The sequence below is a fragment of the Drosophila erecta genome, unplaced genomic scaffold (genome assembly GCF_003286155.1).
Source record: "Drosophila erecta strain 14021-0224.00,06,07 unplaced genomic scaffold, DereRS2 tig00000021-arrow-pilon, whole genome shotgun sequence".
NCBI classification, from domain to species: Eukaryota; Metazoa; Arthropoda; class Insecta; order Diptera; family Drosophilidae; genus Drosophila; species Drosophila erecta.
Genome location: NW_020825198.1, coordinates 23,820,549 through 23,837,818, shown reverse-complemented (window position 1 = coordinate 23,837,818; position 17,270 = coordinate 23,820,549). Strand labels below are relative to the sequence as shown.

The 17,270-nt window shown below is 40.0% G+C and overlaps 1 protein-coding gene across 7 annotated transcripts in view; it reads left to right on the top strand.

Moving 5' to 3' along the window:
• Positions 1–17,065, top strand: part of LOC6544436 (synaptosomal-associated protein 25) — an 83,672-nt gene extending 66,607 nt beyond the window's left edge. For all 7 annotated transcript variants that reach the window (XM_001973770.3, XM_026977422.1, XM_026977418.1 and 4 more), the window contains 2 exons: positions 10,184–10,328; positions 16,999–17,065. In XM_001973770.3, the coding sequence (XP_001973806.1) occupies positions 10,184–10,328; positions 16,999–17,061 (208 nt within the window). In that variant the 3' untranslated portion in view covers positions 17,062–17,065. The remainder of the gene's footprint in view (positions 1–10,183; positions 10,329–16,998) is intronic.
• Positions 17,066–17,270: the final 205 nt, after the last annotated feature.

The window sequence follows — 17,270 nt, the reverse complement described above, 5'->3', positions numbered from 1 at the left end:
TTTTTGACACTCCCACTCTAACGCCCACAAGCCGCGCAAACTGTCACGCCCACAATTTAAAAAAAATGTCTGGCATTGATTTTAAGTAGATTCCGTCATTATATGATAGGAATCTTTTTAAAATTAAGTGGTATGCACAATTATCATCTGATCTTCATTATGTATTGACACCGGAATGACTCTAAACAATTTAGATGGATACCTACTAAACAGAGGCACCTTTGCACTAATGATTAATTTGTCGTCGATAAATAAACCCCTGGCTGTTGACAGCGAACACACCTCCTTAAGTTCCGTATCTGGCCGCTTTCCTGGGATTACTAAATTGCTGAATTTTTGCAATTTCCTTCTTAAGCTGATTTGGCCTAAGAATATTTGTATTTAGCCTACCGTGATTAATAACAATCAAAATTGCTTAAATTTAGTTGCCTTCTCATCTGCTGCTGTCTGCTCCTCGTCACCAGCTGTGTATTTAAACTTCACATCTTATTCTTTGTTCTTTTGTCCTGGCAATCACGGTTAGGCACGAACTGCTTTTCTCAGTTCTGCTCGCTACGAATTGCAATGGCTAGCTGAGAGAGTTTGTTTGCTCGTCCCCCCAAATATTATGATTTGTTTGATTGCCCGACCAAAGAGAAGGCAGAGTATCAGATTAGAACAGCTTTATTTCAGACTACTTCAACAATGGACTCCTACAGTCCAGTGCGCCGTCGGACGCACGGCGTCGCTCCTTAGTCGTCCTTCCTTCGTTCTTGACAGCTTACCCGTGCCGTCTCGAATGGGCTTAGGATGTTATGGCGGTGGAGGTGTATCGTCCGTTACGTAAAGCCTACGCTCGTCCCAGGGCCACCTTTGCCGACCAATGACTCCACTGTCACTGACCGTGACAGGTTCTTCACTTGCTCACTTCACGTTCTCACTGACCGATAAATCATCGACGGGTGATTTCTCTCAATCACGGATCTTTTGTCGACCCCGTAATTTCACGGTCTCTCCGCTTTGCCAGGGTCCAAGGTTCATTATTTCCCATTCTACCAGGCCGGCCTTGACTCCTCTCGCATTCCATCTGTCTTAGCTGTTGTTAGGCCACTCCCTTGCACCCGGATTCGTGGGGAGACTCCTCACAAAGTCTTATAAATTTCTATCAATTCCCAAAAAAAAAATGTTACGCGACCACTTTAACAAACCGCCCGAAACCTTCACGGTCTTATCTTTCAGAAATGTTTAGATTTGTTTTTCGTTTTGCCCATAAATTATAACTCGCAGGCCCTCACTTCTGAAAATTTTAAATGTTTGTCATTTGTTTAGAGTTATTACCAATTTTTATTTTGTCGAGTTCTTTTAAAACACTTGCGCTGCATGTACTTCTCTAGAATCTGTATACTTAATCTCAACCTTCTAGCTCCCGAGATATCAACGTTCATACGGACGGACAGACACGTAAAAAGACGGTCGGACGAACATACAGACAGACAAACGATCATGGCCAGATAGACGTGGTGATCATGATCAAGAGTAAATATACTTTACGGGTAGGTTCTTCCTACCTATTACATACTTTTCAAAGAATCAAGTGTACGCTTTTACTTTACGAGAAACGCGTGTAACGTAATAATGTCTTTTTGCGGCAACCCACCTATGCGGTAATAAGCCGAAATAGTGGAACAATTTTGAAAGGCTTACTGGACATGTCCGAGCTGATGTCACATTAACAATAACATTAAATCTTTCCTGAAATTATTTCACCTAAAGTTCCAAGCACTCCTGGCTGAGGAGGGCAAATACCGTGAGTCACTTTCCGTTTTTGCAATGCTTCGTGGGGATTTAAAATATAGCGCTTTTTTGTTTTCTGATGATGCATCTGGTAAATTCTGTGATAGCCACTAATTTTAGGTAAACAAGAAACAAAATTTTTTTTATGAACTTGAGTACCAGCTTTTTTTAGTCATGTTTTAACTTTCACGTATTTTGTAAGACTCGACTACAAGGACCAAAAATATTTAGTATAGGAACTTCAAGGTATTAGTTGTGATATATTATTAAGTGATTGCCAGATGTGTGACTGTAGTGCGATACACACTTCGCCCTCACTTACTCAAGAGCTTACAATTTTGTTGAAAAAAACATAATTAAAGCATTACATAATTTAAAACTACAATTATAAACCTGTTGCTAGATCATGATTTAATATCCACATTAAAAATGCAGAACATGATATTGTGACATGATTGTAACTTGTTGGTATCCTGCTCAACCGATTAAAGATCTATGAAGCTTTATATGTTTGCCTATCGATAACAAGCTTTATATCATTTAAAGCGATTCATTGAAAAGCGATTTTTAAGGCCAAAAAGGTATTTTGTGAAGCCTACGAAGGTAAACAGTCTTCGTTTGTTACGTTTTGTTATACGTATGCCGTTCATTTCCTGTTTTCATTTTTCGAATAATGTAATACCGACTATCTTTAATAATATTGTCATATGTTTCTTCAAGTTGTGTTATGTTATTTGTGAGACACAGACAGCATAAAGGGAATAGGATTTTTTATTACTCCTGATTAAAATAATTATAATGGGGGCTTGTCTATATTTTGTGTAAATTTCATAGTTTGGTCGGTTTATTTAGAAATCATAGGTGGGTGTGCCTGCTTATCGTAAGCTGCGTAAGCGTAGAATGTAAGCTGGTATATGTCTGGTTGTATTATTTTTAGTTATATGGTTGTTTGTGTATATGATTGTTTTTATTCTTGTTTCAATATTATTTTCAGTATTGATGATTCGAATCTTTTCATTTATTGTTTTGTGAAGGCGTTTTGCTCGTGGTGATATCAATTTGTATTACTTCATTAGCGGACCCTGCAGACGTTGTCCCTCCCAAAATTTGTATTTAAACATGGCTTTTTAATGAAATACAGAATGATATACAAAATTTTTCGTCCTTCCAATCTTAACGGTTCACTTTGACAGTTGTTGTTCTTCCGTTGTCTTCTGGTGAACGTCATCGATACGACGTATATCCATAACTTCTAGTAACAGTTTCTGTTACTAAATCTCGTGGATATCGCTTTAAACATTTGCCGGTGACTATACATGGAGAATTTGGATTGGTGTTGCCACATGGACCGTGTATCATGTTGCCCACAACGACATCGTACAATTCATCGTACAGCCTCTGGATCACGCATCTCAGCACTAATGACGTTTTCAATTTCATTTGGTCGAATCTTCCAAACAAATCAAGATATGTGCGTGCGGAAGACCTCGTTTGTGTCATTCCAATGAATACATATGACACGGAGTTTCGCCAAAGACATTGTATTTTGTGATGAAAACTCGGACATTAATGTCAGGCGATCAACCATCAAAAAGTTGTTTCTTAATCTCAGTCCATTTGGGATTGCAGGTGAATGTGATGAACAAATCAGGTCGTTCATATTTGCGATATGATATCATTATCATTGCGATATCATCCACGATACACCATAAAGCTGTGGATGGATCAACAAGTCTATAAAAATAATCTCTGATGTTATGATCCTCTATGCGGATGATAAATTACCGTTGCAGTGGCGTTTTATTGAGAATTTTCGGGTTGATGTTGAGAAGGAGATTGGACTTGTGACACCCAGCAATTTAAATGAACTATAGAGCACAATAATAAATGCTTGGTCTACCATACCGCAGAAGAGATTCGCAGCTTTGGTGGAGAGTTTGCCACATAGACATCATGAAGTATACAAGTATAAAAGATATCCAACATAATATTAAAATAAAAAAAAAAATTATTACTGTATAAAAATATACTGTTTTGTCAAGTGTGCTAAATTCGTGTCCAGCCAAATTTGGGGGGTGTCTGGATAAAAACGAATGGCAATGAAAGAAGACAAAAGCTAGAGAGGCGAAAATAACGGTACTTCTTCTCTACTTAGTAACCTACCCGCACAATAAAATATTACTGATCTAATCATTTTAACAACTGAAAAAATAAGAAAAGAAAATCGACCATGCATAGTGTGCTAAATTAGTGTCCACCACTGTATATGTCAACGATGTATTGGTGAAACAGGCGACGACATTTCAAGTGTTGTTGTCATGGTTTTTTTCTTCTCTGCGCAATTCGATCCCAATTTTAGCGTATGAGGAGGAAACCCGTATTTTATTTAAGCCCATTATGGTGGAGCTACCATAGAAGCTTCCCGATGGATTCCATTCTGCCACATGCAGAAGTCTGTGTGGATAATTTTTCTACATGAATTTTTTATTGAGATCCTTCGTGATGGAGTCGCCCGCAATTACGTAATAAAGACTAAAACAGAATTGACGAAACGATTAGTAAATTAGCTGAGATTGCTGCCCCTTAAGAATGCCATTGAAAGCCACGCTTCGAACGGGGGAATATGTCAACTGTGCCCACAAATGGATGACAAGCCTCACACACTTGCAGATCCTAGTTACGGCAGGACACGGCAACGAGAGGGGGTTGAGATTACAAAGTCAAAGCGATAAAGAAAATTTAAAAGCGGTCAAAGGAGTCCAAGACGAAGCGCAATTAATCTACGTATGAAACCCAACAGGATAAGCAAACTACAAGAAGGTAGACTCCCGGAAGCTCCCCCAATACTATAAGTTATTAATAAGAGGAAGATGAAACAATACAGAAATTGCAAAGCTGTTTTGAGAAAAATAATGCAAGCAATGCTCAATGAAACCGCGGCATGGTTGGCAAAGATGGAGTGGATGTTAATATGGAGGGGAGAACTAAGTGAGCTTCTTAAGTCGGATGATCACGGAAACAGAGAGGGTCAAAAAAATAAAATAAAATTTTAGTATATTTATTAGTAAAGATTACCAGTATACAACTTACTAGTACAAGAAAGCATGATTACCTAAGCAACGTTAAATATCAAGGCAATAGTATATATTGTCTTGATGGCTTGATCCAAACTAGTGAAGCTATATTTGGGGACTCGTCTAAGATATATTTAAGGACCACACGGACCACTTTTTCTTTTTAACTAGTTAACCAGGATTCCCTGGAAAATATATTTGCGTACGTTCAAGCAAATGGTGGTAACTGTAGAAATCCTTCAGTTAACGTATTTAATATAATAAATTCCGAAATATGAATAATTTTTTGAATTGAATTAACTTCGAGAAGATATTTTGAATTCTTGAGGCAGGACCAGCGGACATAAGCATCTTTAAGAATCACTAACTTCATATCTTTTTTCACGTCGCAAGATATTATTATGTACATTTATTTATCTATTACTATTTTTATGGTCGGAGGGGAAGAGGACTCGCGAGACTACTCGCCAAAGAATTTGGGTGATTTACTAGCTTGTCTACGAATAGGCTACTGTGAAGGTTGATCCGATCACCAATCACAATCTTCCGGAGATTCCTTGGATAGCGGTGATTGGAGACGTCCCAGGGAAGACCGGACGCACGCCGAGCAGTACGTGTTTGAACAGTTCTCAGCCTCTCCAGATGGTGTTTGGAGGCCGTTCCCCAAACTTGGATAGCATATGTCCATGTAGGATTCATTATCGCCTTAATGACGTTTCGACTTTTGTCGAAAGCTGAAGTTTGCTTGACCGCGGTAGCCAGTCCAGCTTTTGTGGCTTTTGATGGCACTTTGTCTTTACTGCTGTGACATGGGCCCTCCAAATGAATTTTCGATCCAGGTAACAGTGGGAGTTCACGTCGCCTATCATTCCACCATTGTAAGTAAAGCCAGTGCAGGTGCCGGGCCGGAGGGCGAAAGTCACACAAGCGAACATAGCACAGTTTATAGCTGTATTCCACTTGGATGCTCAGACTTCAATGTCCGGCCTTAATTTTGTACAAGAGTCCCTCGTGCCATACCTTGTCAATTGCTTGCTTTAAGAAAGGCTGCGTCTAGAAAGACTTCCACCGTAAAGAACTTGGACTCAAAGCCGTGTGTTACGTGATTGACTAGGTGGTGAACTTGTTCCGGGCAACCATGTGACTTCCTGAAACCGAATGGATGTTGTGGTATATAGCCTGATACCTGCGTTCTATCAATCGCTTCAGCAGAATGAGTTCAAAGACCTTTGAAACGGTTAGAAGCAGACTTATTGGGCGATATGAGTCTATCTGCATTGGAGGTTTGCCGGCTTTGGGTATCATAACAATCCGCGCCCGTTTCCATTTCTTAGGGAAGTGCCCTAGTCTCAGCATGGCGTTATAAATTTGTACTAGGGCCAGAACTCCTTTGCGTGGAAGGTATTTGGCTGCACGATTTTAAATTTCGTCCGGTCCGGGTGTCTTTTTCATTTGGAGGGCCTTTAACTGCAAGCTGACTTCTTGCGGCGTGGTATGTCTCATGGGGTGGGCTGGTTGAGTAAGCACATCCAAAAAGTTTGCGATTTCCTCTTAGTGGAAGCCGTCCGTCAGTGGAAAGGGGGTAGAGAACAAATGCTCAGCAAATGCGTTCGCTTTTTCACCATCCGTTTTGAGCCATATGCCAGTGTCCCTGTACGGGCGATTGGCAGAGCGGCTGCCTCCTTATTCCTCACGTTAACTTCCAGACTGAGAAGTTGCTGTTGTTGTTTTTGTAAGGTCAGCTGTGAAAATAAGCATGCAGGTCATCGGTAGTGTTGATGGGCATATTCAGCACGACGGCATCCTAGATGTGTGTCTCAAAAATAGCAACATTTACATGCAAAGACAGCGTTCTAGGGGTTCCCTAAAAATTATTGAGCCTCCTCGTCCAGTTCAAAGAGCAGCGGGATATGGTCAGACGAAAGCTCAGTCAGAGCTTCTATGGCGCAAGATGTCTGCCTCAGCCCACCTGAAGGCTGGAGGACAGTAGACCGAGGCAACATCGAATGACCCTCTGCTTGCAGACAGCTTGATGCCGACTGATTGTAGGTAATCTTCTGAGAGTGAAAAGGAGGGTTGATATTGTAGATCTAATAAGGATTGCCGAACCTTCGTGGTGTCTCCCATCCGAGTAGTTGGCAGTATGCAAATTGTGTGCCGGGAATTCTAAAGATGGACCGCGAACAGAAGTGCGTCTCAGACAGCATGAGGATGTCGATGTCATGGAGCTCTATAAAGGCAGTAATCTCGTTAACCTTCAAGTAGGTTTCGTTGGCATTCCTGACTGCTATTTTAAATTTACCCCTTGTATGAGACGGTGAAGACAGGGCCCATCTGAAGGATCGCTTGCATGAGGGACTCTATTATCGACATCATCCTGTCGAATCTCGTAAAGGGCAGTTCCAACATAGCGTCCAGAGCATCGTTTGTGCTTGTGACCGAGGGGAGGGGTTGTTTACTTGGGCTATGCAGGTCTTTGATCGACCATTATATTAGTCCTGGCTACGCTCGCATAAGTTTGCCTGCCAAAGGTTAGAGTAATACTTGGTACAGGTGTTGGAATGATCTTATGTGCTGCTTAATTTTTAAGTCGAGTTGAAGATATTTTTTGCAAACTTTAAAATTGCAGCACTTAGAATCGGCCGTTCCGAGATTACATTCCTTGGTTAGGTGATTCTTACCGCATTGCCTGCATATGCCTTGTGCAGTAAGCCTTGGTGTGCCCATATTCCTGGCTCCTGAGATATTTAACGGGCTTGGACTGTTTTCCCGGCTTCTCCCAGCTAAATTTATGCCTGCAGACGCCAGACATAATTGTTGCTTTCCTCCTTTATTAAATCGATGAATCTCATGTTGAGTCGGAGTTGTGTTATTTTGTTGCGTGAGGTGTATACGCGGAGAACGTGGTGGCCTTCTGCAGGCATTCGATAATGTCTTCCGATGAACATTACGCATTACAATGCAGAAGGGCTGATCCTCTGGTAGCTGGTGGTGGTGAAAGAGTATACCCTTTTCGACAAGCCACCGTTCTGTAGTCGGAGGAGTTACACTGTATAGTGCAGTCACCTCAATTTAAAGTTTTTATAGTGGAAGAGTCTCCAATGAGGGCGTCCAGCTTGCTGGAGAATGTCAAAAAGTTGGTGGGGCTAGTAAGTGTTAGTGAGAGTTAGTGGGGGGCGCCGGGAGTAGGTGTATTCATGCTTGCATGCTTCAGTTTTGCACAATCAATCGCGGCTTGCGAGGTGGAGGATGACTTCGCAATCTCTCAAGGCTTGGAAACAATTTGTGCGGTTACAGTCCTCCTAATGAGTCCTGCCTTTTTGGGGTTACTTTGGGGGATAGAATGGAGACAGCTCTTTGTGAGGTACTTCTTGCCATCCTCTAGAGTGAACCGCATTGATTTAGCTCGGGCTGACCGTTATAGAGCACACACTACCATTCAGTGTTGTTGTCGAAATGGACTGGACGGTGTAGTGGATATGCTTGATGTTGTCGTAATTCCTGTGTTACAGGTTGTAAATTCACATGGGGTGAAGATAGCTGGGCATTCGCCATGAAGTAATTGGCAAGCTAGCGCGTAGTTCAGAGTATCATACACCTGCAATTGCCTTCATAGCGTCGAAGTCAATTGATTTCCGTGGTGATATATTAATTTTTTCAGCTTTAACAGTTGACAGCAGTCTTGACGATGCAAATCGTCAAATAAATTAGTGAGTCGAATTCACAAAAGTAAATCACTTTGTTTCCACTTTCTGCACACGTGGTTAATAAGAACAGTGCCACATCTGTGGACTTGTCCATATGAGAAACTCAAGTTAACTCTTGTTGACTATAGCATTCTATCTTGTTGTATGATGTATTAAAATATTTATAATGTTAAGGCAATGCAAAATTAGAGACTTTTATATGGTGGCAAGCAATCAAAAAATAATATAGATTGAAAGTCCATAAACTTGTAAACTTGAAATGAATACAGCGACAGACGCTGTATGCGTACAAGAGAGCTGCTGGCTCTAAAGCGCTCTTTCTCTGGCTCTTGAACAAAAATTGCAGAGACCCTAGAGCCAGCTCTAAAGCCAGCACAAATCTTGTTATTGTAATGTCTTTGGTTTTACCATTTGTCTGTCCCATTTGCCGAAATTAGCACTCTCTCTGTCTTCCCGCCATCTTGCTCCAACGACTGCCGTTTCTTTCCTTTCTTCTCACCACTTTTTTTCTCCAAGCTCTCCTTCTCCAAACCCACTTTCTCCTCACTCTCTTCCTCTGAATTTTTGTTCTCCAAACTCTCTACTTTCCCGTACTGTAACTGCTTGTAACTTATTGCGTAAATGGCAACAAGAAGGTCATTATTATACCCGTTACTTGTAGAGCAAAAGGGTATACTAGATTCGTTGAAAAGTATGTTACAGACAGACGGAAACGTTTCCGACCATATAAAGTATATATATTCTTGATCAGGATCAATAGCCGAGTAGAACAGGTCATGTCCGTCTGTCCGTCCGTCTGTCCGTATGAACGCCTCGATCTCAGGAACTATAAAAGCTAGAATTTTTAGATTAAGCACGCAGCTAAAAGAGACTTAGACGCAGCGCAAGTTTGTTTTCAAATGTTGCCACGCTCACTCTAACAAACCGCCCAAAATGATCAAGCCCACACTTTTGAAAAATGTTGTTTTATTTTTTAATTTTTGAATATATTAGTTTGTAAATTTCTAGAGATTTGCCAAAAAAAATTTTTCCAATCCCACTTCTTCGCCAACTACGCCCACAAACCGCCCAAAACTGTCACACCCACAATTTTGAAACATGTTCTGAAATTTTTTTATTTTTGAATATAGTTGGTAAATTTCTAGAGATTTTCCAACAAATTTTTTACCACGCCCACTTATAAGCTCCCAAACCGCCCAAAACTGTCACGCGCACAATTTTAAAAAATGGGGTGATATTTTTTAATTTTTGAATAAATCTTGTAAATTTCTATAGATTTGCCAAACAACTTTTTGCCACGCCCACTCTAAAGCCCCCGAAGCGCCCATACTTTTAAATTTCTTAAAATTTATTTTTCATTTTATTATTTTTTACCCAATTTCTACCGATGTTCCAGAAATTTTTGAAATTTCTCGTTTGCACTTCCACTAGCTGAGTAAGGGATATCTGATAGTCGGGGGACTTGACTATAGCATTATATCTTGTTTTATATCTGCATTTGCGCGGAGTTTTTAACTTCTCACATTATATGACCTCAACCACGCCTTCGAACATTCGAAATAAATTCTATATTATAATACTTATGATAAAACTAAATAACATAGCTTAAAAACAAAATGTTTTATTTAGGATAACAAATGATGCTAGAGAAGATGAAATGGAAGAAAATATGGGCCAGGTGAACACTATGATAGGCAACCTCCGTAACATGGCATTGGATATGGGTTCTGAACTTGAAAATCAAAATCGTCAAATTGATAGAATAAACCGCAAGGTAAGTTTACATTTATTTACAACAAATATTTTATTCTAAGCATTAAAGATGTGAAACTTTACTTATCTGTCAGCTTAGGAATTTAATGTTATACACAACCTCAAAAAACCGTTTATAAATTTTAAATTTATTTCTAAGAGACTATTTAAGCCACATTAAAGGCTTTTTTATAAACCTATTTGTCTATTAGCTTACAATCGATTTAATGTAAGTTCTGGTTTAGTTACATTTCCCCTTAACTTTTCCAATTTGAAGACTAATTTGAATCTTTGGGGTCAAAATAAGGTTTCTGGCCAATGTAGAATAATTTTATCAGAATATTTCCTTCTGTATTATTATAGTTAATAATTTCGTGAGATTGGTAAAAGTGGTGTTCAATTGATATAAAAGATAGTCGCAGCCTGTAATATATATTATATTTGGTGAGCCTTAAATATTAAACAAATTTTAATGCTATTGTAATGGATATAACAAAAGTTATTGCATAACAACTAAATATCGTGGTATAAGTTAGTTAGTATAAGTATAAGCAAGTTAGTTTCCAAATTTCTATAGATTTTCCAAAAACTTTTTGCCACGCCCACTCTAACGCACACAAGCCGTTTTGTTATTGAGGCAAGAACAGCGCTAGTCACATTACTTGTTTTGGCGGCCTAAGAAATCACCAAGTGTTCTGGTATCTGTTCGATTTGCCGCTGAGATATTTTTGTAAAAAGCTTACCCAGATGCTTCACTTAGCTTCGCATGTCTGCACTCTTAAAATTCAAAATGTTGCATCAGCTTGCAAGTGCATCTCTTCAAAGTCTCTCTTAAATATATTTTCAAAAGTGAGGGTATGAAAGTTTTAATCGGTTTTTGGGCGTTGAAGGCGGCGTCGCCTAAATGTTGTTGCTATACAGATAGAAATTGGGAAGACTAAAAATAAAATGAAAAAGTATCAAAATATATTTCAAAAGTGTACGCGTTGCTGTTTTGGGAGGTTTGTGGGTTTTAGGGTGGGCGTGGCATAATTCCATAATAATATTTGTAACAAACTGTGAGCGGTTTTGTAGAAACAACGGGTATTTGGCTTCATATGGGATATAGGCACTAACCGACCCCCAACTCGCAGCAATGTCGAGGAGCACCAATCTGATTTGTTCTCCTGATCAAATGGGTTTTATTTTAAGAGATTCATTGATACCTATTACATGCGCAATTCGTTTGGCAGACGACTCTTCGAAGTGTTGGTTTACAGGCCAAACAATGTCGAGAATCTATAAGAGCTTTTACGTCACACCCTCGTTACACAATGTGCCCAGCGTAGAATAATGTCATTCTAATGTCTTTGGCAAAACCATGACTTTTTATCGGGGCAGTGCTCATTGCTCCTGAATTAAATAGGGCGGACTTTCAGGAATTTTATTATAAATCAAAGAATGGCTACGCATTGCTTCATAAGTTTCAGAGTATTTGAGTATTTTTATCAGTTTCTTTTAGAGGCGAATCTGCCTCACACGAATGCATAGCTCAGCCCTCGGCTTTATCTTGCCGACTGACAAGTTCAAAAAACGAGTCCGCACCTCATTTTGATTTTTTGGGGCTTAAATAGGAATGGATCTGCCAATGGTTCAATTTTTCACCATTTGATCCAGAAAATTTCTTTAAATACTAACTACCTATTCGAGACTTGACTATCGTGCGTATTTCACTTTGTTGCTTATGCATTAGTACCACCAATGCACATCAAGCACAACACACGTTGCACTCTCTTTGCTCTGCTTGATTTGCAGTCTCTGGAGAACTCATCGATCGAGCAACGCTAGAGTAAAACTAACTCGCAACTTTTTGTTTGGTCTTGTGTTTTGGTCACAATGGTCGTGGCAAGAATTTACTCTTTCCAATGCAAAACATAATAAGTGGATTGTGTCTCATGCAAAGGCATGAGCTGATTAGAAAATGTCAACCTCTTTGATTTTAATTTTTTTTACTTCTTGCGAAGGCAGTTAATGCAGAAGGGCGCACTTGGATAAAAGTTTTTACCAGCTTTGCTTTTTTTCATTTGTTTTCTAATTCCCGTATTTATCTTGTATTGCATAGGAATTAGAGAGTATTTATCATTAAGAATAGGCCTTCTCATAGTGTCGGGCATCATTACCCACTCCAACGCCGACAAGCAGCCAACCGAATATTACCGCGTGCCCTCGATTGTTATGCTAACATCTTGTTTTAGTGTAGCGGTTCGTTACATGAGAAACGCTCGCATATTGAAAGAGGTATTTTCAATCATTTTGATTTCGCGGTGACCAGTGATATGTTAAATAACAGTGATTTTTAAGATTCTTCGATTAAAAATTTACTGATTTGATGCATAAAGTATTACTGAAAAAAACTTACTTTGTTACCGCACCAGGCGGTCAACAAAAGTGTTCACAGTGTGACGTCCGTTAAATCGAACCAGAGGTCTTCCCAGAACCACCTTTGCAAACACCCGGAAGAGCACGTCTGTTAGGACGGCTGCTGTCGCAGGACACCAACCATTGGCTCCACAATCCCATTTGACCACTCCACGTCTTCTTGTCTTCTCGTCCTTCAATATCCTCACCGTGTGGATCTCTGCGCATGGTCTGCACGGCTCGCTCCCGTACTCTCCTCGACTATAGTCTTGCACGTATGACTTACGCGTGTTTAGCTGACTGTTCCACAGAACGTCGATTTTCCGTTGATCATTTTGATTTACATTTTTAAGCAGCTCCGACAAAGGTGCTTGGATATGTGATTATTTGCGGGATACATCAACGATAATTATTTACAATGTCCAAGAACCTGCCGAGCTGACTAATAGTTCCATGGCGAGCGTGGATATGAATAACGTGGAAGCGATCGGTTGGTAGTTTGATCCCATTACTATTAAATACATAGCTAAGGAAACGTACTTTTGATTGAGCTAGTTGACATTTGTCCATGTTTGCGCAAAGGCCGTGTCTTCGAAGTATTCCTTGAACGTTGCGAAGGTGTTCTTGATGTTGAGTAATTAAATCTGACATGTTTAAAATGTCGTCGATGTTACATTAAACATATTCAATGCCCCGAAAGATGTTGCCCAGAAATCTTTGAAAAGTTTGTGCGGTTTTTTTCAACCGGAAAGGCAAGTATTGGAATTCGAATAAGCCAAATGGTGTGCAAATTGCAGTTTTCGGTATGTCGCGCTCAGCCATATGAATCTGGTAATAGGCTTTTACCAAATCCAATGTGAAGAATACTTTTTTTCCGTGGAAGTGTTCTGTAAAATCTTGTAAGTTAGCTATTTGGTCTCTATCTGGTACCGTAGTTTCGTTCTGTTTTCGGCAGTCTCCACAAGCCCGGCGCCCCCATCTTTCTTGGCTACCATAGGGAGTGGGCTGGAGCAAGGGTTTATGGACGGCGACATATTCCGCGCTCTATTAGGAGGGCTATTTCGATCAGCAATCGAGTAGAGTTCATGAAGTAGAGTTCCATCGGTGTTTGATTTTGTCTCGGTAACAAGCTCTCGCATTAATCGCTGAAGATGAAGTGGGCCTTGTACGGTTCAGACAAATACTTGGTTTTGTAAATATTGAAGGGCGCTTGTTCTTATACCCGATAAATCGATAAGAAACTTAAAATTGTTTAAAAAATCGGCACCAATTGTTGCAGTCGGATCGTCAGCGATATTAAAATACCAATTGAAGCTGCGCATCGGAGGTCCAAATCGAGCATACAACCAACCACACACTGCTTGACTTAAGATTCTGTTTAACTAGTGTTCGAGCTAACACAGAAAGAACGGAGCCGGAGTCAATGAGAAAACGATTTCTTAATTTTTTATCGTAGAAGTACAATCTATGGGTTAAAAAACTCGATTGGTTTAGCCTGGTAATCGCCGGTGATGCGGATTCTCTCGTCAACCAGCGTATTTGCCAACAGTCGTACTAGTTTACGGACGTGCTGAATGAGCATGGTTCCCTGCACTTTATAGCGTTGTAGCCAAATTTTTGGAGTTAGTAACAAGCTCAGAATCGGTTTCTGTCTGGCCTCCATTGCTTCCAGATTCCAGTTTATTCGATCTACCAGAATATGGGCTCGATGTTGATGTCTTGATACTCTTTATTTTGCCTTTCAAGGTATTCAACTGATGGGTCAATGCGCGTAACGAAATTGCAACGTCTTTGATAGTCCCAGGTTGCTTGACTGCGTATAAGAAATTACCCAAAGGCTGAGAGTTGTCAGATCCAATTGCACAAGTAGTAGAAGGAGTCTCTAAGAGCAAAGCGTCGCATGTATGCTAAAATCTCCGATGGCTTAAGTCCAGTCGTCTCGCCTCCTCGCAAAAGACGATTTAGTTTTGATTGTGCTGGCGAAGAAAATTTGTCCAGCAGTCGAGTTTTGAGAGCAAGGTATTTGTTGTCCACCGGAGATCGTGTTCCTCCGAGTTGACGGATATCAAATCGAACGTATCTATGTTATGAAGGCGGAACGAGCTTTCGACTTGCAACTTTACCAAGACAAGCTGAGAGGGCACATGTAGGCGTTTCTTCGCAGAGCTTCAAGCTGTTTTGAAGCTCACGAATCTGGTCCGTGTCATTGTCCGGGTTTGGAACCATTGTGTTGTTGTACTGCAACTCTGGTATTAATCGTACTTAATATCGGTAAAGTGTTTCGGCTGGCGTTATGCGTAAAAATATCAAAATTCAAGCTTCGGGATCACCAATTTGGCATCCTTAAATGCCAAGATCGTCGCGTAGGTTAATATCTTTTATTTATTATTATTTTCTATATAAAAATATAAGGAGGAACCTTTTACATGTGGCGGAGAATTAGCGTTTGAGCGAGAGTTCCCAATAGTGCTGTTTTTTTGAGGTGGGTTGACAGATTTTAGTTCTTGGTCGCGCCGCTAGAGGAATCATAAGGGTTGCCACAGTTCCCATCTAGGAGTGGGTTTTTCGTAGAAGATGTGGCAAAAAGGGAAGGGGCATTCATTTTAACATAGGTTCCTTTAAACTTTTTTCTGACGATCCCCACGGATTAGATCTGCCTTTTCAGATCCAGGCGCCATAGAGTGCAATCGAGCCCACACCCATCACTTTGGTGAGGGAAAAAGTGTCTATAGCCAGCCTGTGAAGCGGTAAAAAAAAATAACAGCAGTGTGTTGTAACCTAAGTTACATCTTAAACGCAGCGCTGAGCCCCAGTTGTTGAGTTTTTTTGTTGAGGGGTTTCGTCGGCACATTTACTTAGTCAATATACCTTATTAGGCTCGGCGCGTAATAAAAGGTCAAAATTTACCTACAATAAGCTTGGGAGAGTCATCGGTGCATCGAATCGGAATTCCCGAGCACGGGGAAAAAGCTCGACATACCGCAGTTGCTTGATTTTTTGTTGATCACCGCAGTAGTCGTGTAGCCACCATCAAAATGTTTAATCCCTTTTGAACGTTTAAAAAAATGAGGGAGCAAATGTCGGGAAAATTAATAGAAAACAATTTACATAAGCCCATAGAATTAAGTAATTGTGAGTTTCAACGAAAATGATGATCAAAGGAGAAGTCGATTGAGAGGGATTGAATGGTTTTTTTCATATCGCTCTTTCTGAACCTCGGACATTTTTCAGTCCGAATTTCTTTTTTTGTTTAAAAAACAACGACTTGGTGCCCGAAGAATTCTGGGGATTCCTCTGCAGAGTTTCAAGTTTTCTCGATGAAAGCGCTTTATTTGAGGACCCCAACTGTATGAACTATGAGCGAAACTATGTTCATAATCATTTATATAATGGGCAACATAAGCTCTCGTGGCGTGATCACGGCATAGTTCTTCTACCGACGGGTGCCTGAGACAACGAGGTGCTATTATGTTTCCTATGAAAATGTTATAGGAATCTACAAAAGTTTCATTACGATAATCTTAATTTTTTTAAGAGTTCCAGTTGGAAGTATCGGTCACCGGTTCACGTATTTACGTCATATTTGGCATTTAATATGGCTAATAATGAGTTCATGTATATAGGGCCCCATAAGCAGATAATAAAATACAGATGTATTTTTGACCAGTAAAAATTGCAGGCTGTGATAAAAATCGATCCAGACGAAGCAGCCCGCGGTGACAAACATAACCAAGAACGAAGGAGTTTGTCAATGACCGGGCAGACCAAAGATTGTGTGCAATGGGCAAAAAGAAGACTGCAGAAAGATTAAAATATGCTTTATCATATAGACCCCAGACAAGCAAGCGTTCTTGAGCAAATCTTTGTTTGAGTGAAGGACTTCGATGACACAAAAGTTTACTGGAATGGTTGACCTTGCACGTTATCCCAAAGCCATCAATGTGCATTCGCTTTTTGCATTTGTTTGCCTTTTGCAGCTTAGAGGGGATTGTATTTGGCTAAATACAACTAACTAACTAAATATTTTCATAAAGCAAAAGGATCATTATAAAAGACTTTGAAAGTCCATATACAGTGCCAAAGCATTAAGGGATTTACGATTTTCACAGTCTTGGGGACCCTTTAAAAATGGGTGGGGGATAAAATCACGAAATACCTTTCTCAAGTCTTATTTTCATAGGCAACGAATTTTGGGGACAATGGGAATAGATAAAGGTGTTGCTCTACTGTATAAATATATATACAAGGTTATTAAGTGCATTATTTTCTAAAATGCTTCTTGTTTTTCTTTCCAGGGTGAATCTAATGAAGCGCGGATAGCAGTTGCTAATCAAAGGGCACATCAACTGTTAAAGTAAAAAGGTTATAAGGCGACTACAATATACATAAACATTTCAACAACAAATATTCTGATTTGTACGTGTGCAACCGAGGCTTTTCTGTCCATGATTTAAGCCCCCTATGTGCTCCAAAAAGTTATATAAAACTAAAAACCTTTTGGAAAAAGAGCCATCAGTATTTGCAGAACCTTTTAGAAGTACTTAAATTACTCCTCGCTGTTGTCCAA